Source organism: Pristiophorus japonicus, chromosome 6 (assembly GCF_044704955.1).
Source record: "Pristiophorus japonicus isolate sPriJap1 chromosome 6, sPriJap1.hap1, whole genome shotgun sequence".
NCBI classification, from domain to species: Eukaryota; Metazoa; Chordata; class Chondrichthyes; family Pristiophoridae; genus Pristiophorus; species Pristiophorus japonicus.
Genome location: NC_091982.1, coordinates 235,668,440 through 235,694,513, shown reverse-complemented (window position 1 = coordinate 235,694,513; position 26,074 = coordinate 235,668,440). Strand labels below are relative to the sequence as shown.

At 48.3% G+C, this 26,074-nt stretch overlaps 3 protein-coding genes across 3 annotated transcripts in view; 2 read left to right on the top strand and 1 right to left on the bottom strand.

The window, feature by feature from the left end:
• Window positions 1-26,074, bottom strand: part of LOC139266002 (mediator of RNA polymerase II transcription subunit 12-like protein) — a 799,024-nt gene that overhangs the window by 517,345 nt on the left and 255,605 nt on the right. The gene's annotated exons all lie outside the window — the stretch shown is intronic.
• LOC139265504 (small ribosomal subunit protein eS19-like) lies at window positions 12,217-12,732 on the top strand. The gene has a single exon (XM_070882521.1). The coding sequence runs from the start codon at window positions 12,259-12,261 to the stop codon at window positions 12,730-12,732; it is 474 nt and encodes a 157-aa protein (XP_070738622.1). The 5' UTR covers window positions 12,217-12,258.
• LOC139265410 (G-protein coupled receptor 171-like) lies at window positions 16,196-20,139 on the top strand. Its single transcript, XM_070882407.1, has 3 exons — window positions 16,196-16,336; window positions 18,224-18,360; window positions 18,697-20,139. The coding sequence occupies exon 3, from the start codon at window positions 18,738-18,740 to the stop codon at window positions 19,734-19,736; it is 999 nt and encodes a 332-aa protein (XP_070738508.1). The 5' UTR covers window positions 16,196-16,336; window positions 18,224-18,360; window positions 18,697-18,737; the 3' UTR covers window positions 19,737-20,139.

Genomic DNA, 26,074 nt, shown 5'->3' with positions numbered 1-26,074 from the left:
GTTGGGAACACAATAACGGGCGACGAGAATACGAATCCAACGCAAAGCAGCGGCAAACTGTGGGCATCCTGAAGTTCTCGGAGGGTGAGAACTGGGAAGCCTATGTCGAACGGTTAGACCAGTACATTGTAGCCAACAAGCTGGATGGAGAAGGAAGCGCTGCAAAAAGGAGAGCGGTCCTCCTCACGGTCTGCAGGGCACCGACCTACAGCCTCATGAAGAATCTTCTGGCTCCGGTGAAACCCATAGATAAGTCGACTTACAGGACAATGTGAGTTTGATGGCTACCTGGAGCAAATGCTCAGAGACTTTTTTGTACTGGGCATTGGCCACGAGACCAGCCTACGAAAACTTTTGACTGTAGAGACACCGACCCTCAGGAAGGCCATTGCAATAGCACAGGCGTTTATGTCCACCAGTGATACCACCAAACAAATCTCTCAGCACACAATTGCTAGCAATGTTCATAAATTAATTGGAACTGTTTTTGCGAGCAGAAATGTACAGGGCAGAACCCACGAGTCTACAACTGCCAGCAGGCCTCAGGTAACCCAGATGACTCAGAGTCCCCAACAAAGGATGAATGCAGGGCAATTCACACCTTGTTAGCGTTTTGGAGGCTTCCATTCAGCCTATTCATGCTGCTTCAAAGGGAATGTTTGCAAGAGCTGTGGAATAATGGGGCATCTCCAACGAGCTTGCAAATGAGCTGCAAGCTCTGCAAAACCTGCTAACCACCACATGGCAGAGGAAGATCGGTCCATGGTGGATCAAAGCAATTTCGAGTCTGAGAGAGAGGAGGCATATGCTGAAGTACACAGGGTGCACACATTTTCGATGAAATGTCCACCTATAATGCTAAACGTAAAATTGAATGGCTTACCCGTAGCCATGGAACTGGACATTGGCGTTAGCCAATCCATCATGAGTAAAAAGATGTTTGAGAGACTGGTGCAACAAGGCATTCAGACCAGCCCTGAGCCCCGTCCACACGAAACTGAGGACGTATACCAAAGAGCTTATCACTGTCCTGGGCAGCGCCATGGCCAAGGTCATCTACGAGGGCACGGTGCACGGACTGCCACTCTGGATTGTCCCGGGTGATGGCCCCACACTGCTTGGAAGGAGCTGGCTGGGCAAAATCTGCTGGAACTGGGTTGACATCCGAGCGCTATCACATGTCGATGAGGCCTCATGTAATCAGGTTTTTAACAAATTTCCTTCCCTTTTTGAGCCAGGCATTGGAAACTTTTCTGGGGCGAAGGTGCGGATCCACTTGGTCCCAGACACATTCACGACAAGGCGCGAGCGGTACCTCACATGATGAGGGAGTGTGTGGAAATCGAGCTGGACAGGCTGCAATGCGAGGGCATCATCTCCCCAGTGGAATTCAGCGAGTGGGCCAGCCCGATTGTTCCAATACTCAAAAGTGATGGCACAGTCAGGATTTGCGGCGATTACAAAGTAACTATTAATCGTTTCTCACTACAGGACCAATACCCGCTACCTAAGGCAGACGACCTATTTGCGACGCTGGCAGGAGGCAAGATGTTCACCAAGCTCGACCTGACTTCGGCCTACATGACGCAGGAGCTGGTAGAGTCTTCGAAGGACCTCACCTGCATCAACACGCACAAGAGACTGTTCATCTACAACAGATGCCCGTTTGAAATTCGGTCGACTGCAGCGATCTTCCAGAGAAACATGGAGAGCCTACTCAAGTCGGTACCACGCTGGTCTTTCAGGACGACATATTGGTCACGGGTCGGGACACCGCCAAGCACCTACAAAACCTGGAGGAGGTCCTCCAGCGACTGGATCGCGTAGGGCTGTGGCTGAATAGGTTAAAATGCGTCCTCATGGCAACAGAAGTGGAGTTTTTGGGGAGAAAGATCGCAGCGGATAGCATTCGGCCCACAGACGCCACAACAGAGGCTATCAGGAACGCGCTCAAGCCACAGAACGTCACGGAGCTGTGGTATTTCCTGGGACGACTCAACTATTTTGGTAACTTCCGACCGGGGTTAAGCACCCTTTTAGAGCCCCTACATGTGTTATCGCGCAAAAGGTGTGAACTGAGTGTGGAGAAAAAAAAAACAAGTAATTGCTTTTGAGAAAGCCAGAAACATTTTATGCTGCAACAAGCTGCTTGTATTGTATAACCCGTGTAAAAGACTTGTGCTAGCACGTGTCGCGTCGTCATACGGAGTCGGGTGTGTATTACAACAAGCTAACGTTGCGGAGAAGTTGCAACCTATCGCCTATGCTTCCAGGAGCTTGTCCAAGGCCGAGGGGGCGTACAGCATGATTAAGTGGCATTAGCGTGTGTGTTCGGGGTAAAGAAAATGCATCAGTACCAGTTTGGCCTCAAATTTGAGCTGGAAACCGATCACAAGCCCCTCACATCCCTGTTCGCTGAAAACAAGGGGATAAATATTAATGCCGCAGCACGCAAACAAAGGTGAGTACACGCGCTATCAGCGTATAACTATACCATCCGCCACAGGCCAGGCACCGAGAACTGTGCGGATGCTCTCAGTCGGCTACCATTGCTCACCACGGGGGTGGAAATGGCACAGCCTGCAAACTTGTTGATGGTGGCGCAGCCCGCAGACTTGTTGGTGGTCATGGAAGTGTTTGAAAATGATAAATCACCTGTCACGGCCCGCCAGATTAGGACTTGGACCAGTCAAGATCCTCTGTTGTCCCTAGTAAAAAACGGTGTACTGCATGGAGGTTGGGCCAGCATCCCCGTTGAAATGCAAGAGCCAATCAAGCCGTTCCAGCGGCAAAAGGACGAGCTGTCCATTCAAGCAGACTGCATGTTGTGGGGTAACCATGTAATGTTACCAAAAAAGGGCAGGGAGACATTCATCTCGGATCTCCACACCACACACCCAGTATAGTAATGATGAAAGCGATAGCCAGATCCCACGTGTGGTGGCCCAGTATTGACTCTTATTTAGAGTCCTGTGTACGGCAATGCAGCGTGTGTGCTCAGTTGAGCAACGCGCCCAGAGAGGCACCACTAAGTTTGTGGTCCTGGCCCTCCAGATCATGGTCGAGGGTCCATGTCAACTATGCGGGCCCATTTCTCGGTAAAATGTTTCTGGTGGTGGTGAATGCTTTTTCAAAATGGATTGAGTGTGAAATAATGTCGGGAAGCACCACCACCACCACCATTGAAAGCCTGAGGACCATGTTGGCAACCAACGGCCTGCCTGACATAGTGGTCAGTGACAACGGGCCATGTTTCACCAGTGCCGAATTTAAAGAATTCATGATCCGCAATGGGATCAAACATGTCATCTCGGCCCCGTTTAAACCAGCCTCCAATGGGCAGGCAGAGCGGGCAGTACAAACCATCAAACAGAGCCTTAAATGAGTCACAGAAGGCTCACTCCAAACCCACCTGTCCCAAGTACTGCTCAGCTACCGCACGAGACCCCTGCTGAGCTACTCATGAAAAGGACACTTGAAACCAGACTCTCTCTGGTTCACCCCAATCTGCATAATCAGGTAGAGAGCAGGCAGAAGCAACAAAATGTAAACAATGGTCATGCCACTGTGTCACGGGAAATTGATCTGAATGACCCTATGTGCTAAACTATGGACATGGTCCCAAGTGGATCGTGGGCACGGTGATAGCTAAAGAAGGGAATAAGGTGTTTGTAGTCAAACTAGACAATGGACAAATTTGCAGAAAGCACCTGGACCAAACGAGGCTGGGTTTCACAGGCTGCCCTGAACAACCCACAGCAGACACCACCTTTTTCAAGCCCACAACACACACCCAAAGGATCAACGACACCACGCCGGACCAGGAAATCGAACCCATCACGACCAACAAGGCCAGGCTCACACATTTATACCGAGGCGGTCCACCAGGAAAAGAAAGGCTCCCGACTGCCTCACCTTGTAAATAGTTTTCACTTTGACTTTGGGGGGGGGGGGGGGGGGGGGGGGGAGAAAGAGGGGGGAGTGATGTTGTGTATCTGTAAAGCATGTACCCCCATGTTCCGCCACCAGGGAGCTCATCCCCTGAAGTCCCAAGGGATCCCAGCATCCCTTTAGAGCACTGTATATAAGCCAGCCCCCAAGGCCTGTACCTCACTCTGGAGTGTCTTATTAAAGACTGAGGTCACTGTTACTTTAACCTTGTTGTGTGCGGCCTCAGCTGTGTTAGGAACACAATACAGTCCACATCTCTGAGCCATATAGGAGGGCGGGTATCACTACTGCCCTGTAGACCATAAACCTGGTGCCAGATTTGAGGTCCTGGTCTTCAAACACTCTCTTCCTCAGGCAACTGAAGGCTGTGCTAGCACACTGGAGGCGGTGTTGGACTTCATTGTCGATGTATGCCCTTGCTGATAGTAGGCTCCCGTGGTATGGAAAATGGCCCACGTTGTCCAAGGCCACGCCGTGGATTTTGATGACCGGGCGGGGACAGTGCTGTGTGATGGGATCAAGTTGGTGGAGGACCCATGTCTTGTGGATGTTTAATTTAAGGCCCATGCTTTCGTATGCCTCAGTGAAGATGTTGGCGATGGCTTGGAGTTCGGCCTCTGAATGTGCGCAGACGGAAGCGTCATCCGCGTACTGTAGTTCGCTGACAGAGGATGGGACGACCTTGGATTTAGCCTTGGGACGACGAAGGCTGAACAGTTTCCCATTGGTTCTATAGTTTAGTTCCACTCCAGCGGGGAGCTTGTTGAGAATGAGATGGAGCATTGCAGCGAGGAAGATCGAGAAGAGTGTCGGTGCGATGACACAGCCCTGCTTGACCCCGGTCCGGACATGGATTGGGTCTGTGGTGAATCCATTGGTCAGGATCACGGCTTGCATGTCATCGTGGATCAGGCGGAGGATGGTGACAAACTTTTGGGGGCAGCCGAAACGGAGGAGGATGCTCCATAGTCCCTCACGGTTGACAGTGTCAAAGGCCTTTGTGAGGTCAAAGGAGGCCATGTACAAGGGTTGGTGCTGTTCCCTGCATTTCTCTTGTAGTTCTCGCGTGGTGAAGATCATGTCCGTTGTACCCCCTAGTAGTCAGATTCCGCATTGTGACTCTGGGAGGAGCTGTTCAGCCACAGGGAGAAGATGTTTGACGAGGATTCTTGCTATGATTTTCCCAGTGGCTCCTGCCTCACATCGCTGGCTGAAGGTACCTTTTGTTCCATTGATTCCTCCATTTCCAATCAGGTTTGGAGAGGAGGGAGGTGTATTCTCCGTACTGCAATTGGGGAATTTAGGATTAAATCCATAAACTGCAATGTAGAGAATAAGCAACCACCCCCCCCCCCCACCCGCCCCCCCCAACACCGACCACTCCGCATGAAGCCTCACAAAATTCAAAGAGGTAGAACAGAATAGGAGCAGGAGTTTAGGCTGGATAGCTCTTGGTCGGCTGGTGCAGACACGATGGGCCGAAATGGCCTCCTTCCGTGCTGTAAATTTCTACGATTCTAGGAGTAGGCCCTCCGGCCCCTTGAGCCTGCTCCGCCATTTAATATCATGGCTGATCTTCAACCTCAACTCCACTTTCCCGCCCAATCCCCATATCCCTGCATTCCCTTAGTGCCCTAAATTCTATCCATCTTTGTCTTGAATATACTCATCGACTGGTCCGCCTCAGCCCTCTGGGGTGGAGAATTTGAAAGATTCACCACCCTCTGAGTGAAGAAGTTTCTCCTCTACTCAATCCTAAATGGCCAAGCCTTATCCTGAGACAACGACCCCTAGTTCTAGACTCTCCAAGCCAGGGGAAACAACCTCTCAACATCTAACTGAAGGAACAATCCAGCAACACGGGAGGAATGCAAACTCATATTTTTAATTTGTGACAGAATGCCCATTCCTGTTTTACCGCAGCGTTGCTGGCGATGTCTGTCCTATCGGTGTAAACTCAGGCTGTACTGCTGCCCCTGAATAAATGCCGCTCCACTTCAGGAGATGGAGGGTAACACAACACTGTCAGAGAACATAAATGCCCCCCGCACCACTGACCGCCTATCCCTTGGATTGTTTTCACGTTGCTAGACTGCTCAGGGCAACATCACGTGATGCTTCTTTCCCGTGCAAATGGCTGCAAGTTTGTACGTGATCACAAAGCTGCAATTCACAAAAGGAAAATGCTGCACAGGGCAAGACAAGAAAATGAAAGAACTTGCATTTTTATAGCGCCTTTCAGGACCTCAGAACATCCGAGAGCGCTTTACAGCCAATGAAGTACTTTTGAAGTGTAGTCACTGTTGTAATGTAGGAAACGCGGCAGCCAACTTATGCACATTCAACGACGAAAAAAATCATTGGATGTGCATTTAAAAGTGCCGTAACCTACAGGGCCACGGACCAAGAGCGGGAAAGTGGGATTAGGCTGGCGAGCTCTTGGTCGGCCGGTGCTAACACGATGGGTCGAAATGGCTGTAAATTTCTATGATACGACGATTATGACCAGAAAATCTGTTTTAGTGATGTTAGCTGTGGGATAAAAATATTGGCCCAGAAATCTTTAAATCTCAAAGTAGGGTTTTAAATCCAAAGAAATTTTAAAGTTAGAAAGGGATACTAAACCAGTGAAAAACAGGCTTTACAACCCAGCTGGCGAAAGGAATGTCAGCGAAGATCTGATCAGAACAAATACTTAGAGGTTAACAGGGAGAAGACCACCGCAGACATGTTTGAAGTGATGAGGGGTCAGCGCCGAGCGGGAGAATAAACAAGATACTCCAAGAAATGCCGAGAGGAGACAGTGTGGAGCCAAGACAGACAATAAGCTATCTTTAAGAAATATAATCTTGCACAGAGATAAGAAAAAAGCTGGCCTCAGCAGGAGGGGAGGAGAGGGGACTGTCAGTGATACCCTCTCCTGGTAATTCCACTATAGGATGGGCAAAGACGATTGACACCGGGTGGCCACCGGTCCATCGAAATAAAGTATACAAAGCGGGAGGAGAAAACAAACAGTCAGGGGCCGAGGCTTCCTCGAGATGGATTAATGCGGGGTGTATTAATGCGGGGTGTATGTAAACATTACCAATGTGTAACACCTGCCAACAGGGGGCGCATCTGTGGGAGACCCAAGGGTTGCACACCCTGGGCAAGCAGGTATAAAAGGCAGTCTACCATGCTGCCTCCTGACTCTGGAGTTACAATAGAGAGCAAGGTCACAACAGTTTGAGCTTAAGTCATGTGGAGTTATTCTAAACATAAATGTTGCAGCCTAACATCTTGGTCACGTTTTAATCTCTGAGGTGGATCAATGCTAATTACCATCCTAACACCTCCAACAGCTGGAGGAACAACCCAGCGGAAACAACTGCTGCTGCAAACCACAGGGATCCACCAACCCAAGACCACTGCTCTGCCTCGCCAGGCATCCGACGGTCTGTCTGTCTGTCTGTCCGCCTGTTTCCCTCCCCGTAAATCACACTCAACTGTCACGAGATGTCATCATCATAGTGTTATGTCCTTGGATGCTCTAATAATGACTCCACGAGGCAGTGTGTTGTACTTGAACTGTAGTGACCTTAGTCCTTTATTCGTTAACTCCAGACTGAGCATCACACACCTGATGGCCTGCCTTTTATTCTGGGCCAGGCACACCTACAAGTCTCCCACTGCTGTGCCTTCTGGTGACACACCTTGTGATAGTACAAACAGTAGCCATGTAGGATACATGACACCACTCTCCCCCAAGCCTTTAGTGCAAATCGCCTCTGCATTGACTGTGCTCTGGGCTTAGCTCTATATGGGCTCTATCTGGTTGACCCTTGGCAGGGCATTTCAATCTTGGGTGAGTGGTTGGTGCAGTAGAGTGCTGGTGGTTGCTGTTGGTGTATCCCTGACCACTCCATTCTCCCCACCACACATACTGATTATGCCGGAGGCTCATTGCATTCATATACATTCAAGTTCAGAAAAACAAGTTTGCATTACATTTGTGGTTCCGTTGTGAGACAAGTACGTTGGACTGGTGAGGTACATGATCGATGTGGTGACCAGTGCGTGAGGACAAACTAGTTCCAGAACTGCTGGATGGTGTCCCTGCAGTCTGGTGGCGGCGTGGTGCCCAGTGCTGGCAGTGGGAACCCAGTTGGCTCAAGCTGCCTGCACTTGGGGCTGTTGCCGTGGTTCCTAGCGTCGGGCCGGTTCACAGATGCCTGTGACCTCCCTGTCCTTTCTTTGCGCCCTGGGTCGCTGCTGCTCCCTGAGGAGCTGTCGTCTAGCAGTGCACAGGGAACTGCTGACTCGCTAGCCTGGGCATTGTTTGGTTTGGGATCCTGGCTGGTCCCGGTCCCCTTTGGGGAGACTGTAGCGGGTGACCCTTCATTTCTGGGTGTGGCCTTGGTGGCGATGGGGTCTGGGGGCTGCGCCTTAGCGCGGTTTGCTCTTTCAGGCTTGTGGCGGTTGATTCCATCGGGTGCCCGAGAGGTGGAGCCGATCAGGGGCAGAGTATTGATACCGGTGCCATTGCCCTCCTGAGATCGCTTGCTTGCAGGTCGTGTGTATTGGCTGCTTGTGGCCACACTCCATGATGTATAACCCTGGTCCCAGGTACGCAGGCCCCAGCACTGTGTAGCTCGCTGGACCTGTGTGCTCCCGATGGGCGTCTGCCCGCTGCATTGGCTGCGTGCAGTTGAAATCCTACATCGCACAATGTTTCATTACTTATTGTGAATACCCTGTAGCTCCGATCGCGATCGCGCGACTTTTCCTCGCTGGTTGCATGTGCACAATTCTGATCATCAGTTATACATTTTATCTCTAACTTACAGTTGCTATTACATTGCTTGAGTGTGTGGAACTGTCCCTTTAATTGTAGTGGGTCGCAGGCCTCCTTTAAGAGAGCCTTGCTATCTTTACACCAATCCTCTTTTCCGTTTGGCGCCATGTGTTGCTCCATCAGCGCTGCACCTCGTGGTCTGGCCGCGGCCATCTTTTTCTTCAGCACCTCACCTCGTGGTTTGGGCGCCATCTTTCCTCCATCCACGATGTCGACTGCGGTGATCCTCTTCTCCCCGGGTTCTGCCACCGAAGCTGGGAAGTCGTCCTTGGATCCGATTTTCTTCCTCCGGAGTCCTGCCACTGGAGCCTGGAAGGTGCTTTCGGGTCGTCCCAGCTGGATCATCTCCACAGAGTCGTGCTGGGCGGTCTGTGCTGCTCTCTGGTGCCGGATCCAGCCTCAGGTGAAGGCTTGCTGTGCCTCTGAACGAAGAGGACGTCGACCGCTGGAGGGGTGAAGTCTTCCCACTTCCGATGGATCTTCTCCATCCATCTTCTTCACCTGCAACAATCCACACAGAGGTAACCTGTGCACCGCACCATCATGGAGTACCTTAACATTTGCAATGGGATAAGTTCATCGATGTAGGTGCACAGCTTTGTCTGAATCGGGACCAACTTGGGTCGTTCAGCTTGATTGAGAGGCTATGGGACAAAGGCTTCTTGCTTCATTGCTGACTTGCTCACCCCCGTGTCCACTTCCATGAAGACTGGAACGCCATCTATCTCGACTTCCATCCTCAACGGGGCACAATCGGTGGTGCAGGTAAACATGCTATATACCTTAACATGGGGATGAGTTGCCTCTCTGCCTATCGTTTCGTAATCCGTGCTGGATTCATGGCCATCTGCAGACTCTTCGTCGACACAGTGAGTCATATTTCTCTTACACATTCGCTGGAGGTGGCCCTTTGTGCTGCAGCCGTTGCATACATAGTCTTTAAAGCGGCACTGGTGAGCCCTGTGATTCCCTCCACAACGCCATCATGGAGCTACTCGATTGGCCCCCCTCGGCAGACTCTGAGACAAGGGACTCAGGGGCCTGTTCTCTCTCTCCCCCGAAAGGTTTTGTGTTCTACAGTCCAGCTTCTAAAAGGCGCCACTCGGTGCACAGTACCTGCCGGGTTTGAGTCCTGAGGGTGAGTCATTTGCCTAGAGCCGCAGGTCGAGGTCATGAATGCCTGGCTCTCAGAGATGGCCTTCTGCAGTGTGACTGTGGTATCCGCCAGCAGTAGCTTATAAAGAAAGCCCTCATGGCCGATTCCAATGACAAAAATGTCCCGCAACGCTTCGGTGAGGTGGGTGCCGAAATTACACGGTGCCACCAGTCTCCCGAGGTCTGCGGTGTATTTCACGATTTCCTGGCCTTTGGGCCGTCGGTGAGTGTAGAACTGGTATCTGGCTGTGAGGATGCTCTCCTTGGGCTTGAGTTGTACATGGACAGGGTTACGAGCTCTTCGTACGTCTTGGTCATTGTCTTCGCTGGTGCCAGCAAGTCCCTGACGAGGCCATAGATGGTGGGCCCACAACTGGTTAGCAGGATAGCTCTGCGCTTATCAACCAGTGTGGCCGGGTCGTCTCCTGCCAGGTCGTTTGCTGTGATGAAATGGTCGAGCCTCTCCAGAAAGGCGTCCCAATCGGTGAACTGCTGCAACGTACCAAGGGTAGACATTTTTGCATGAAAGTCTGTAATCTCATCGCCAATTGTTATGACCTCGTATGCTCTAATAATGACTCCAAGAGGCAATGTGATGTATTTGAATGTATTGACCTTAGTCTTTTTATTTGTTAACTCCAAAGTGAGGATCACACCTGATGGCCTGCCTTTTATACTAGGCCAGGCACACCTGTACAGGTAATCTACAAGTCTCCCACTGCTGTGCCCTCTGGTAGCACACCTTGTGATAGCACCAACAATAGCCATGTAGGATACATGACACAGTCAGTCCCTCGGAATCGAGGAAGACTTCCTTCCACTCTTAACATGAATTATTAGGTGGCTGTCCAATAAGAGAACCACAGTTTCTGTCACAGGTGAGACAGACAGTCGTTGAGGGAAAGGGAGGGTAGGACGCTCCTTCCGCTGCCTGCACTTGTTTTCAGCATGCACTCGGCGACGAGACTCGAGGAGCTCAGCACCTTCCCGGATGCACTTCTCCACTTAGGGCGGTCTTTGGCTAGGGACTCCCAGGTGTCAGTGGGGATGTTGCACTTTATCAGGGAGGCTTTGAGGGTATCCTTATAATGTTTGCACTGCCCACCTTTGGCCCGTTTGCAGTGAAGGAGTTCCAAGTAGAGCGCTTGCTTTGGGAGTCTCATGTCTGGCATGCGGACAATGTGGCCCGCCCAGCAGAGCTGGTCAAGTGTGGTCAGTGCTTCAATGCTGGGGATGTTGGTCTGGACAAGGACGGCAACATTGGTGTGTCTGTCCTCCCAGGGGATTTTCAGGATCTTGCGGAGACTGTGTTGGTGGTATTTCTCCAGGGACTTAAGGTGTCTACTGTACATGGTCCATATTTCTGAGCCATACAGGAGGGTGGGATGTATGTCTATTATAGCTATCCTAACCGTACGTCATATCTGATTGTGCTTTAAAACTGTAGCTCTTCAATAAAACACCTTACAAATCCCTTTGGGTGTCTGTGTGTGATCTGTGCTTGTAATCTTACAACTCCCCTGCTCTTTTGAAATAATGCCATGGGATCTTTTTACTTCCACTCAAGAGGGCCGAGGAGCCCTGGAAAGACGGCACACCTCCGACAACACAGCACTCCCTCAGCATTCCCTGGGAGTGTCTGCCTATGTTCAAGTCTCTGGAGTGGGACTTGAACCTACAACCATTAATGATTCAGAGGCGCGAGTGCTGCCATTGAGCCACAGCTGACACCACAGAGGCTCTAGCAACATATCCAGCTAAATTAAAATACAAGCTCTTGAAAAAGCCCCTGCCCCTCAGAGGAACGTCCACTTTTGCAGTCCTGGATGCCAATCAGGACAGGTCCAAGTCGGAAAGTTTCCCTCGTCAACAGACTACAACCAATTTCTGTGTCGTTTTTCACTGTCACCATTCGCAGAAAGGAGTGCTCAAGTTTAGGAATTTAAAGTAATGGGTCTGCACAGCCAAATGGAATACATTTGATTATTTACAGCTGTAGGTGACTCTAAGCAGCTATAGGAGGTGGGTGGGGCGGATTGACCCATCCACCTCCACGGAGGTGTGTGGGGTTGCTGATCCATCCACCTCCATGGCACGAACCTGGTATTGCAGTACTTCCAGGAACGGTGCAGTGGCTCTCGGCCTTTTGGCTAAGAGCATTGGCGCAGAGTGATCCTTGATGTGTGCAAGGTGACCTCTGGCGTTTGTGATTTGACAAAGAATTGGAAAGATTGGCTACAAATAAAAAAAAACGAACAAGTTACATAGCCCTTTTGTTTTTTCTGGTGCAGAGTGCAGGCGGCAGCATAGAGACGATGCCTGGCGTAACGGTCAAAGACGTGAATCAGCAGGAGTTCGTCAGAGCTCTGGGCGCCTTTCTCAAGAAGTCGGGCAAGCTAAAGGTTTCTGACTGGGTCGACACAGTGAAGCTGGGCAAACACAAGGAGCTGGCCCCTTACGATGAGAACTGGTATTATACCCGAGCTGCCTCCACGGTGCGTCACCTGTACCTGCGGGGAGGGGTCGGCGTGGGAGCCATGACCAAGATCTATGGCGGCCGCCAGCGCAACGGCGTGAAGCCCAGTCACTTCAGCCGCGGCTCCAAGTCCGTCGCCAGGAGGGTGCTGCAGTCCCTCGAGGGGCTGAAGATGGTGGAGAAGGACCCCAACGGTGGTCGCAGGCTGACTCCACAGGGGCAGAGAGACTTGGACAGAATCGCGGGTCAGGTTGCAGCAGTGAGCAAGAAAACATTCAACGCGGGGGCGCGTGATATTTTGGAGAGAAATTAAAAACCTTCAGTTCTTTTAAAAAAAAAGTTACTTAAATGGGTAGAGGTTAGAAATTCTTTACACTGAAAATGGCCTCTGCTCACACCCATTAATTTGTTGTTTTAAGCACAATATACAATAACAGGGCAGTAAAGGAAACATATATATTAACAAGTCATAATGTTTTACCGGCACGCGAGGTTTTGTAGCTGGAAAGTGTGAACTTAAAAGCTGACAGATTAATATAGATCAAACTGTATTGAAATGTTCCAAAGGGCCAACCGGAAAGATTTATTTTCAAAAGTAATCGAAGGCTTAGGGGGAAACCCTGATTTGGACGAGGTCGGTCACGGCATACAGGTGGGATGGGGGCGAACAAATGGGAGAGGAAATTGCTAATTAAGCTACAATACTGTAAATTTTTTTAAATTCCTTTATGTGATATGGGTGTCGCTGGCAAGGCCAGCATTTATTGTCCGTCCCTAATTGCCCTGGAGAAGGTGGTGGTGAGCCGTCTTGAACCGCTGCAGTCCGTGTGGTGAAGGTGCTCCCACAGCGCTGTTAGGGAGGGAGTTCCAGGATTTTGACCCAGCGACAATGAAGGAACGGCGATATACTTCCAAGTCAGAATGATGTGTGACTGGGAGGGGAACGCGGAGGTGGTGGTGTTCCCATGCGCCTGCTGCCCTTGTCCTGCCAGGTGGTAGAGGTCGCGGGTTTGGGAGGTGCTGCTGAAGAAGCCTTGGCGAGTTGCTGCAGTGCATCTTGTAGATGGTACACACTGCAGCCACGGTGCGCCGATGGTGGAGGGAGTGAATGTTGAAGGTGGTGGATGGAATGTCGATCCAGCGGGCTGCTCTGTTCTGGATGGTGTCGAGCTTCATGAGTGTTGTTGGAGCTGCACTCATCCAGGCAAGTGGGGGGGGTTCCATCACACTCCTGACTTGTGCCTTGTAGATGGTGGAAAGGCTTTGGGGAGTCAGGAGGCGAGACACTCGCCGCAGAATACCCAGCCTCTGACCCGCTCTTGTTGCCACAGTATTTATGTGGCTGGTCCAGTTAAGTTTCTGGTCAATGGTGACCCCCAGGAAGTTGATGGTGGAGGATTCAGCGATGGTAATGCCGTTGAAGGTTAGAGGGTGGTGGTTAGATTCTCACTTGTTGGAGATAGTTATTGCCTGGCACTTGTGTGGCGCGAATGTTACTTGTCACTTATCAGCCCAAACCTGAATATCGTCCAGGTCTTGCTGCATGCGGGCATGGACTGCTCCATTATCTGCTGAACTGCGAATGGCACTGAACACTGTGCAGTCATCAGTGAACATCCCCACTTCTGACCTTATGATGGAGGGAAGGTCATTGATGAAGCAGCTGAAGATGGTTGGGCCTAGGACACGGCCCTGAGAAACTCCTGCAGCGATGTCCTGGGGCTGAGATGATTGACCTCCAACAACCACAATCATCTTCCTTTGTGATGGGTATGACTCCAGCCAATGGAGAGTTTTCCCCCTGATTCCCATTGACTTCAGTTTTATTCGGGCTCCTTGATGCCACACTCAGTCAAATGCTGCCTTGATGTCAAGGACAGTCACTCTCACCTCATCTCTGGAATTCAGCTCTTTTCTCCATGTTTAGGCCTCGGCCAAGGCTGTAATGAGGTCTGGAGCCAAGTGGTCCTGACAGAAGCTCTGGAACAGAAGTTTTCAGCACAGCAGACGGGATGTTGGGGCCCATAGCCTTTGCTGTATCCAATGCCCTCAGCTGTTTCTTGACATCACGTGAAGTGAGTCGAATTGGCTGAAGACTGGCTTCTGTGAAGGTGGGGACCTCAGGAGGAGGCCGGGATGGATCATCCACTCGGCACTTGTGGCTGATGATGGTTGCAAATGCTTCAGCCTCGTCCTTTGCACTCGCGTGCTGGGCTCTGTCATCATTGAGGATAGGGATATTGATGGAGCCTCCTCCTCCCGTTAGTTGTTTAATTGTCCACCACCATTCACAACTGGATGTGGCAGGACTGCAGAGCTTTGATTGAACCATTGATTGTGGGATCGCTTAGCCCTGTCTATCGCATGCTGCTTCTGTTGTTTAGCGTGCATGTAGTCCTGTGTTGCAGCTTCCCCAGGCTGGCACCTCATTTTTAGGTGTGCCTGGTGCCGCTCCTGGCATGCTCTTCTACACTCCTCATTGAACCAGGGTTGGTTCCCTGCCTTGATGGTTATGGTAGAGTGAGGGATATGCCGGGCCATGAGGTTACAGATTGTGGTGGAATACAATTCTGCTGCTGCTGATGGCCCACAACGCCTTATGGATGCCCAGATTTGAGCTGCTTAATCTGTTCTGAATCTATTCCATTTAGCACAGTGGTAGTGCCACACAACACTATGGAGGGTGTCTTCAGTGTGAAGATGGGATTTCGTCTCCACAGGACTATGCAGTGATCACTGCCACCAATGTTGTCATGGACAGATGCATCTGTGACAGGTAGATTGGTGAGGATGATGTCAAGCAGGTTTTTCCCTCGTGTTTGTTCTCTCACCACCTGCTGCAGGCCCAGTCTGGCAGCTATGTCCTTCAGGACTCGGCCAGCTCGATCAGTAGTGGTGCTACCGAGCCAATCTTGGTGATGGACATTGAAGTCCCCCACCCAGTGTACATTCAGTGCCCTTACTACTCTGTGCTTCTTCCAAGTGGTGTTCAACATGGAAGAGTAGCGATTCATCAGCTGAAGGAGGGCGCCATGACTTGATAAAAATGTTTAGGATATAATACAATAAGGACCATTATTTGGACTGTTTTGGCTATACGTCCTCCCTACACTACACTTTAGAATACTGACAAACTTCAATGTAAAAACAAGAATATTTGGTTTAGAGCCATAAAGAAAATTGCATTTATATGTCGCAAAATGTCCCAAGGTGCTTCACATGAGTGTTATCAAACAAAATTTGACATTAAGCTACGTAGAGCGATATTAGGACAGGAGCTTGGTCAAACTGGTAGGTTTTAAGGAACGTCTCAAACGAGGAGAGACACATAGAGGTTTAGGAAGGTAATTCTAGCACTTCGGGCAAAGGCAGCTGAAGAGAGGGACGGTTGCACCACCCTGACATGAGACCCATGACCCATGACTTCTTAAAAAGTCACCATTTTTGTAAAAGGGAGCGACCATTACACTTATTGTAATGGCATTGCAGATAAAATCAGGCACTAATCTTATCACAACACATGTTTGTGAAACAGTGGGGAGGAGGCAAAGCTGCCCACACAAAGCTATTTCAGGAGGGACAACTGTCTTTTTAAAAAAGGCTCTTACATGAACAAAAAGCGTCAAGTCCAAATCTGCACGAGGCACTTTGGGTGCAGAGAATACCATCACATATGCACAGCGGTCTGGCTCTGTGACAGTTTGGTTTCATCTACGTCAATCTTTTCAAAAGACCACACATCCCACAGCGAACGATACACATGTTTTCCTCTGAATCAGAGTAACGTGGTTAGACTGCTGCACGGCACTGCTGTCGACAGTACACGACTCAAACAGCCAGCTGCTTCTCCTCATGCAACCAAGGTTCCCGTCTAATGGAGCTCATTCAGAAACAGAATTAGCTGTTTTGTGAATCAGGTATGGAAGTTATATTTTTATTTTGGTACCTTAAAAGACACCAAACTATTTTGCGCTGTGATTGTTAATTGATCAGGAGGTAAAGTGTTTACATGTGAAAACCAAACATCTTAAACACTTTTTTTTTTTAAAAAAAGCATATTTTGTAGAAAAACTGCTGGATTAAAAAATGTCGGCCCACGACTTCGCTCTTGCCAGTGTGTTCTGCTGACAATTCAGAAATGGTGATAGACCAGGCATTTGTTTTAAATTAAAAATGTTAACCCAAGGCTTTGCAAACTACAAATACCATTGCAACGTTTTAACATTGATGATTTTTCCAGCAACTAGACAGTTTATTAACCGATAAGGGAATAAGGGGTTATGGGGAGCGGGTAGGGAAGTGGACCTGAGTCCATGATCAGATCAGCCATGATCATATTAAATGGCAGAGCAGGCTCGAGGGGCTGTATGGCTTACTCCTGCTCCTATTTCTTATGTATATGCCTGTCAGCATAGTTTTGAAAAATCACTTTTTTTAAAACAGAAAATATATAAATAAAGTTTACTCTGGTGCTACACTAAGAGCATGATGGGATAGGTTTAGCCATTCGGAGGCAGTCTGTGAAATAACGGTCCCGTCAATCCTGCCGCGATCCAGCTAAATCTGTCCGCAGAGTGAAAGAAAATGGACATGGCCAGAGCCACGGGTTTGAGGTGACCGAGTGGTTGCGTTGTGTTCTTATTACATTGGATTCCAGGCTTTACAGTGCTGTTAGAATCACATTTTGCAATTGCATGTGTTTTTGTTGTGAAAAATGTTAATATTGTGCACCTGCCCATATTATATAAAGAGGCCTTACAATGAGGGTCAGTGATTGAACAAAGACAAATTGGGTTTTCATTACATGGGCTTCCAGGATTTTTAATTTTTTTTTAAAAATCAGTCTTTTCAGGATCCTGCGACAATCAATCCTGCTTTTAACACAGCTTTTCTCTCTCCCCCCCACCCCCCACCGTCCTCTGAAGTTAAAGAACAGCAATATATAGCTGACAAAGCTGAATGGAATCACTCTCTCCGTAATTGTTAAACCCGTCAACAAGCAAAAATGTTTGCTCCACCTGAACCATTTGTTGCTTTCGTGCCCGTTACTGATTATTGTCGCTACCACAACATTTATCTAAAGTCGAATCTATTTCACTTCCTCCTCCCTTCAGTCTTGCAGGCTTGTCACATCAACATCTCTTTCTGTTCCACTAATTTCCTTTTGCAGCAATGAATGTTTAAAGGGCCGCTTGAGTCATTTGTGTGTTGGAGAGAAAAATAAGATTGAAGAATTCTGAAAATCAACTGGAAATTGTTTGAGACCCGCTCGGCTGTCCCTAAAAATCTACCATTGAAAAGCACTGCCATCAGGAACCAAGCACTGTAATCAATGTAAAGAGGGTAGGGATTACAGGGACTGCTGCAGCGCCTGAAGTAGAACTTGATCAGTAAGCATTATGTTTGCAGCCAAGAGCTACTTGATAACTGAGAATTGCAGATGTCTTAATAGCTCCCAATAACACAGACTACACTTTAGAAAGACTATTACTGTAACTCATGTTTCTAGTAAACTGAAACAAGCCAACTGCTGATGCAGAGTGTGAGTAATAAGGGAAATTCAGGGAGGGAGTGCAGCACCGCTGGGAATGTACAAGGTGGTTGGCATGTAAAAGTTACGTTAATGACCGAATCAACAGGCGAAAAAAATGGTGATTAACTTCTTAAAAAGGTCATTAATAGCCTTCCACTGAGCGCAGGTGACACATTTTCTCACTCATTAAGCATTTCCTACAAGCTGTTTCCTTCGAAGAGAAACAAGATACGAGGGTGCTAACATACTTCCTTTCTCAAATTTATTCAAGCTGCAGAGGGATTTGGAGACTTAAAACATCAGTGTCACCCCAAACTCATCATTGTGCAACATTGGTGCTCCATTCTGAAAAAGGACGACTATATTCGCAGCTACAATACCCTCACTTGGATACGGCAGCAACTCCAGGTCAGCAAGAATCTACCTTGTCGAGATAACAAACTGTTTGCTCATCTGGTTGAAAATTTCAACACACTAGGCAAGTTGCCTTATTAAAGCGTCAACATAGTAAAGTATGTTTTCTCTTATGGTTACTTTGATGTCATCTAAATTTATTTTACGAGGTTCCCTCTCACCCTCGGCTATATTAACCCATTAAAATCTCTCCTGTATAGATTCTCCCCACACACCCCGCCCCTCCTTCTCCCCCAAAGTCAGAAATGCCTGAATAATTGAATGTCTTTGATTTGATTTAAAAGCAATGCAGAAATTCATTTTCAATCTCATTCTTGCTTCTCGTTTCAGATCGGAATAAATTGTCAAGTTGTTGTTTGAGACTGCACACAATGAGCTCCGAATCTTCAAACAGCTCCAGTACTCGGTGTATAATCAACAACAATTTGGAGGCTCTCACTTACTTCTATTATTTAATCTTCCTGATTGGCATTATTGGGAGTTTCATAGCACTTTGGGCATTCATTAGCCAAAGAAAGGCTCGAAAATGCCTTAATATCTATCTAATTAACCTACTGACTGCCGATTTTCTGCTGAGTTTGGCTCTACCTTTCAAAATAGCTGTTAACTTGGGTATTGCTCCCTGGAATTTGAAGATCTTCCACTGTCAGGTCACGGCTTGCCTTATCTATATTAATATGTATTCATCGATTATATTTCTGGGCTTCGTGAGCATAGATCGATACATTCAGCTATCAGGAAACTCAAGATTCCAACGGATACAGGAACCAGGTTTCGCGAAAATGATGTCCGTCGTGGTGTGGGGAATGGTCCTGCTGCTGATGGTGCCAAACATGGCAATCCCCATCAAAAGCATAGACGCAAAGCCTCTCCTGAGGTGCGCGGAGATCAAGACCACGTTGGGTCTGCACTGGCATGTCCTCACCAACTTTATCTGCATCGCGATATTCATGAATGTTTCAGTTGTGCTGCTAACCTCCAACTTCCTCGTGGTGAAAAAACTCTATAACAACAAGGATAGAGAAATGCAGAAAGACGTGCAGCAAACAGTGAGGCATATTTTCATACTGACTGGCGTCTACGTTATTTGCTTCGTCCCGTACCACATTGTGCGGACTCCGTACACTCTCAGTCAATACAAGCCAGTGAGAGACTGCACTGTACAGCGAGCCCTGTTTCTGGCAAAGGAGTCCACGTTCCTTTTAGCTGTTCTCAATCTCTGCTTTGATCCCATTTTGTATTTCTACCTCTGCAAATCATTCCGATCAAAAATTACGGAAACCTTTGGATCAACTAAAGAGATCCAGCGCAAGAAGAGAAGTGGGGATGAAGAGGGGGCAAACGAGACCAGCTTAACATTGTGCAAATAAAATGGATGCTGTCTTGTATATTCCGCTAGTGCTGCTTGAAAGCTGTATAATGCGGGAATCTTAAAACCCATCGCAGAAATTTTAAAACTTTATTTTTAACCTTTTGCTGCGGTGCCCCTGATTACTTGACAAATAGACTGAGAAAGAAACAAAAAAATCACTTTTACAACATTCGTACTTTGGGCTTTTATAATTTGGACCAAAGCACAATTTGTCCGAGCCAACAGGACGCGCTATAGGAATGTGAGGAAACTAGTTTGAGCAAAGAAATATACTCGAAAGCTGAAAGTGCACTTGGGACAAAAGATAGATTATATATGTTTGTCATCTTTTGAAAGAGTTTAATTCATGCAATGAGAACATAACCAGATTTCCAACTTATTCATGTTATTCAGTGCGATATGAAATTATATTTTTTATATATGTTATTTAATTAAACTTGTGTTTGATTAAGATATGATTGGATAAATGATTATAACCATGGTTAGGGCATCCATTTGAGGAGCAACTACTTTCTATCTTCTTGTTATCTTTCATTTCCTCAGTGATCATTTTCAAGTAGAACTAGGGGGCATAGTTTAAGAATAAGGGGCCGCCCATTTAGAACTGAGGAGAAGAGGAATTTCTTCTCTGAGGGTTGTAAATCTGTGGAATTCTCTGCCCCAAAGAGCTGTGGAGGCTGGGTCACTGAATAAATTTAAGGTAGAGATGGAAAGATTGGAGTGATAAGGGAGTAAAGGGTTATGGGGAGCGGGTGGGGAAGTGGAGCTGAGTCCATGATCGGATTAGCCATGATCTTATTAAATGGCGGAGCAGGCTCGAGGGGCCAAATGGCCTATTTCTGCATCTATTTCTTATATTATGTTCTAAGTAATCAATCCATTGATACAATGGGCTCAATTTTCCCCAAAGCATTTTTTTTTGGAGTACTTGAAGAGTTACGCCTGATTTTTTGGGGCCCCAAGAACGGCAAAAAAAATATTCTAAGTTTCCCCGTTGGATTTGTTCATTTTGGCGTGGCGTAACCCGACCTTTAGTTTTGGGGGTGGAGCCTTGTTATGCGCGATAAAGATCAGACTGCCATGGTAACCAGGGACACACTGCAAGCTGAGTCTCTCTCGCTAATGGGACCGGACCGGGAGAATGGGACTGGACCAGCAAGCCCTTCGGGTGGGGTTGGAGGTAAGTTGCTGCTATGTGTTTTTCAATTCTTTGTGTGTGTCCGGGCATCTGCTGCGCCAATTTCCTTAACTCTCGGGAAGGTTTTTCTGCAGAGGCAACATTCGACTGGCCTAATCAGAACTGGAGTAACTCTCAGCTGGCCAAACTTCCCGAAATGGCAATTGGCATAGGTGGCTGGTTTCTACCCCTTTGGCTGAAAAGAAAACTGACCAAAAAAAATCGTAACTAACAGAGTTATGCTGGTGCAAATTGATCCGGCAAACTGTGGTTTTTCAACTTAGGCCAAAGAGAGCCTGCTCCCAAAAAACAGCACAAATTGAGCCCATTATTTTGCATGGATGCATAGATTGGATTATTGATTAGGCCGAGAGTGGGGCGCAGGTATTAAGTGAAAGAAATAGGCCAAATGAGTCACCTCGGATAAAAGAAAGTGTCCGATTCGGCACAGTCACGGCACTCTCGAAAGCAGACGCTGCTGGGTTTCAGCGACTTGAGTGCATCATCTAAACTGACACATCGGTGCAGTGCTGAGGGAGTGCTACAATGTCGCACATGCCGTCCTTCGGGCGAGGCGTTCGAACAAGGACCGTCATCATCATCATCATAGGCAGTCCCTCGGAATCAAGGAAGACTTGCTTCCACTCTTAAAATGAGTCCTCGGGTGTCTGAACAGTCCAATACAAAAGCCACAGTCTACAGGGGGACAGATAATCGTTGAGGGAAAGGGAGGGTGGGACAGGTTTGCCACATGCTCTTTCCGCTGCCTGTGCGGAGGCGGGAGTCCAGAGAGGCAGCGGCCTGTAAAAGGCTCAGCAGTCCGGGGAGCGTCGAGAGAGGCGGGAGTCCAGAGAGGCAGCGGCCTATAAAAGGCTCAGCAATTCGGGGAGCGTCGAGAGAGGCGGGAGTCCAGAGAGGCAGCGGCCTGTAAAAGGCTCAGCAGTCCGGGGAGCGTCGAGAGAGGCGGGAGTCCAGAGAGGCAGCGGCCTATAAAAGGCTCAGCAGTCCGGGGAGCGTCGAGAGAGGCGGGAGTCCAGAGAGGCGTAGCGGTGCAGCTCCAGCTGGGAGAGAAGGCAAAAAAGTAGAAGGAAATCAAAAGGTGACGTCACAGCCAACGTGGTAAGTGATTGGCTGCTGATTGGTGAGTAGTTTTTCTTTTTCTTTATTAGTCAGTAACTTTTAACATTGTTGTCGGCAATTTAAGTGTATCTAAGGGTTAAGTCATGGCAGGACAGCTCGGTCACGTGATATGCTCCTCCTGTACCATGTGGGAACACGGGGACAACACCAGTGTCCCTGACGACTACATGTGCGGGAAGTGTGTCCACCTCCGGCTACTGACGGTCCGCGTTGCGGAGTTGGAGCTGAAGGTGGATTCACTCTGGAGCATCCACGATGCTGAGAATGACGTGAGTATCACGTGTAGCGAGTTGGTCTTACTGCAGGAGAAGGGTCCACAGCCAGCGAGGGAATGGAAGACCAGCAGGAAGAGTAGTGCAAGGAAGGTAGTGCAGGGGTCCCCTGTGGTCATCCCCCTGCAAAACAGATACACCGCTTTGAGTACTGTTGAGGGGGATGACTCATCAGGGGAGGGCAGCAGCAGCCAAGTTCATGGCACCGTGGCTGGCTCTGTTGCACAGGAGGGCAGGAAAAAGAGTGGAAGAGCGATAGTGATAGGGGATTCAATTGTAAGGGGAATAGATAGGCGTTTCTGCGGCCGCAACCGAGACTCCAGGATGGTATGTTGCCTCCCTGGTGCAAGGGTCAAGGATGTCTCGGAGCGGGTGGAGGACATTCTAAAAAGGGAGGGAGAACAGCCAGTTGTCGTGGTGCACGTTGGTACCAATGACATAGGTAAAAAAAGGGATGAGTTCCTACGAAATGAATTTAAGGAGCTAGGAGCTAAATTAAAAAGTAGGACCTCAAAAGTAGTAATCTCGGGATTGCTACCAGTGCCACGTGCTAGTCAGAGTAGGAATCGCAGGATAGCTCAGATGAATACGTGGCTTGAGCAATGGTGCAGCAGGGAGGGATTCAAATTCCTGGGGCATTGGAACCGGTTCTGGGGGAGGTGGGACCAGTACAATCCGGACGGTCTGCACCTGGGCAGAATCGGAACCAATGTCCTCGGGGGAGTGTTTGCTAGTGCTGTTGGGGAGGAGTTAAACTAATATGGCAGGGGGATGGGAACCAATGCAGGGAGATAGAGGGAAACAAAAAGGAGGCAAAAACAAAAGACAGAAAGGAGATGAGGAAAAGTGGAGGGCAGAGAAACCCAAGGCAAAGAACAAAAAGGGCCATTGTACAGCAAAATTCTAAAAGGACAGAGGGTGTTAAAAAAACAAGCCTAAAGGCTTTGTGTCTTAATGCAAGGAGTATCCGCAATAAGGTGGATGAATTAACTGTGCAAATAGATGTTAACAAATATGATGTGATTGGGATTACGGAGACGTGGCTCCAGGATGAGCAGGGCTGGGAACTCAACATCCAGGGGTATTCAACATTCAGGAAGGATAGAATAAAAGGAAAAGGAGGTGGGGTAGCATTGCTGGTTAAGGAGGAGATTAAGGCAATAGTTAGGAAGGACATTAGCTTGGATGATGTGGAATCTATATGGGTAGAGCTGCAGAACACCAAAGGGCAAAAAACGTTAGTGGGAGTTGTGTACAGACCTCCAAACAGTAGTAGTGATGTTGGGGAGGGCATCAAACAGGAAATTAGGGGTGCGTGCAATAAAGGTGCAGCAGTTATAATGGGTGACTTTAATATGCACATAGATTGGGCTAACCAAACTGGAAGCAATACGGTGGAGGAGGATTTTCTGGAGTGCATAAGGGATGGTTTTTTAGACCAATATGTCGAGGAACCAACTAGGGGGGAGGCCATCTTAGACTGGGTGTTATGTAATGAGAAAGGATTAATTAGCAATCTCGTTGTGCGAGGCCCCTTGGGGAAGAGTGACCATAATATGGTGGAATTCTGCATTAGGATGGAGAATGAAACAGTTAATTCAGAGACCATGGTCCAGAACTTAAAGAAGGCTAACTTTGAAGGTATGAGGCGTGAATTGGCTGAGATGGATTGGCGAATGATACTTAAGGGGTTGACTGTGGATGGGCAATGGCAGACATTTAGAGACCGCATGGATGAACTACAACAATTGTACATTCCTGTCTGGCATAGAAATAAAAAAGGGAAGGTGGCTCAACCGTGGCTATCAAGGGAAATCAGGGATAGTATTAAAGCCAAGGAAGTGGCATACAAATTGGCCAGAAATAGCAGCGAACCTGGGGACTGGGAGAAATTTAGAACTCAGCAGAGGAGGACAAAGGGTTTGATTAGGGCAGGGAAAATGGAGTATGAGAAGAAGCTTGCAGGGAACATTAAGACGGATTGCAAAAGTTTCTATAGATATGTAAAGAGAAAAAGGTTAGTAAAGACAAACGTAGGTCCCCTGCAGTCAGAATCAGGGGAAGTCATAACGGGGAACAAAGAAATGGCGGACCAATTGAACAAGTACTTTGGTTCGGTATTCACGAAGGAGGACACGAACAACCTTCCGGTTATAAAAGGGGTCGGGGGGTCTAGTAAGGAGGAGGAACTGAGGGAAATCCTTATTAGCCGGGAAATTGTGTTGGGGAAATTGATGGGATTGAAGGCCGATAAATCCCCAGGGCCTGATGGACTGCATCCCAGAGTACTTAAGGAAGTGGCCTTGGAAATAGTGGATGCGTTGACAGTCATTTTCCAACATTCCATTGACTCTGGATCAGTTCCTATGGAGTGGAGGGTAGCCAATGTAACCCCACTTTTTAAAAAAGGAGGGAGAGAGAAAACAGGGAATTATAGACCGGTCAGCCTGACATCGGTAGTGGGTAAAATGATGGAATCAATTATTAAGGATGTCATAGCAGTGCATTTGGAAAGAGGTGACATGATAGGTCCAAGTCAGCATGGATTTGTGAAAGGGAAATCATGCTTGACAAATCTTCTGGAATTTTTTGAGGATGTTTCCAGTAGAGTGGATAAGGGAGAACCAGTTGATGTGGTATATTTGGACTTTCAGAAGGCGTTCGACAAGGTCCCACACAAGAGATTGATGTGCAAAGTTAGAGCACATGGGATTGGGGGTAGTGTACTGACATGGATTGAGAACTGGTTGTCAGACAGGAAGCAAAGAGTAGGAGTAAATGGGTACTTTTCAGAATGGCAGGCAGTGACTAGTGGGGTACCGCAGGGTTCTGTGCTGGGGCCCCAGCTGTTTACACTGTACATTAATGATTTAGATGAGGGGATTGAGTGTAGTATCTCCAAGTTTGCGGATGACACTAAGTTGGGTGGCAGTGTGAGCTGCGAGGAGGATGCTGTGAGGCTGCAGAGCGACTTGGATAGGTTAGGTGAATGGGCAAATGCATGGCAGATGAAGTATAATGTGGATAAATGTGAGGTTATCCACTTTGGTGGTAAAAACAGAGAGACAGACTATTATCTGAATGGTGACAGATTAGGAAAAGGGGAGGTGCAAAGAGACCTGGGTGTCATGGTACATCAGTCATTGAAGGTTGGCATGCAGGTGCAGCAGGCGGTTAAGAAAGCAAATGGCATGTTGGCCTTCATAGCAAGGGGATTTGAGTACAGGGGCAGGGAGGTGTTGCTACAGTTGTACAGGGCATTGGTGAGGCCACACCTGGAGTATTGTGTACAGTTTTGGTCTCCTAACCTGAGGAAGGACATTCTTGCTATTGAGGGAGTGCAGCGAAGGTTCACCAGACTGATTCCCGGGATGGCGGGACTGACCTATCAAGAAAGACTGGATCAACTGGGCTTGTATTCACTGGAGTTCAGAAGAATGAGAGGGGACCTCATAGAAACATATAAAATTCTGACGGGGTTAGACAGGTTAGATGCAGGAAGAATGTTCCCAATGTTGGGGAAGTCCAGAACCAGGGGTCACAGTCTAAGGATAAGGGGTAAGCCATTTAGGACCGAGATGCGGAGGAACTTCTTCACCCAGAGAGTGGTGAACCTGTGGAATTCTCTACCACAGAAAGTTGTTGAGGCCAATTCACTAAATATATTCAAAAAGGAGTTAGATGAGGTCCTTACTGCTAGGGGGATCAAGGGGTATGGCGAGAAAGCAGGAATGGGGTACTGAAGTT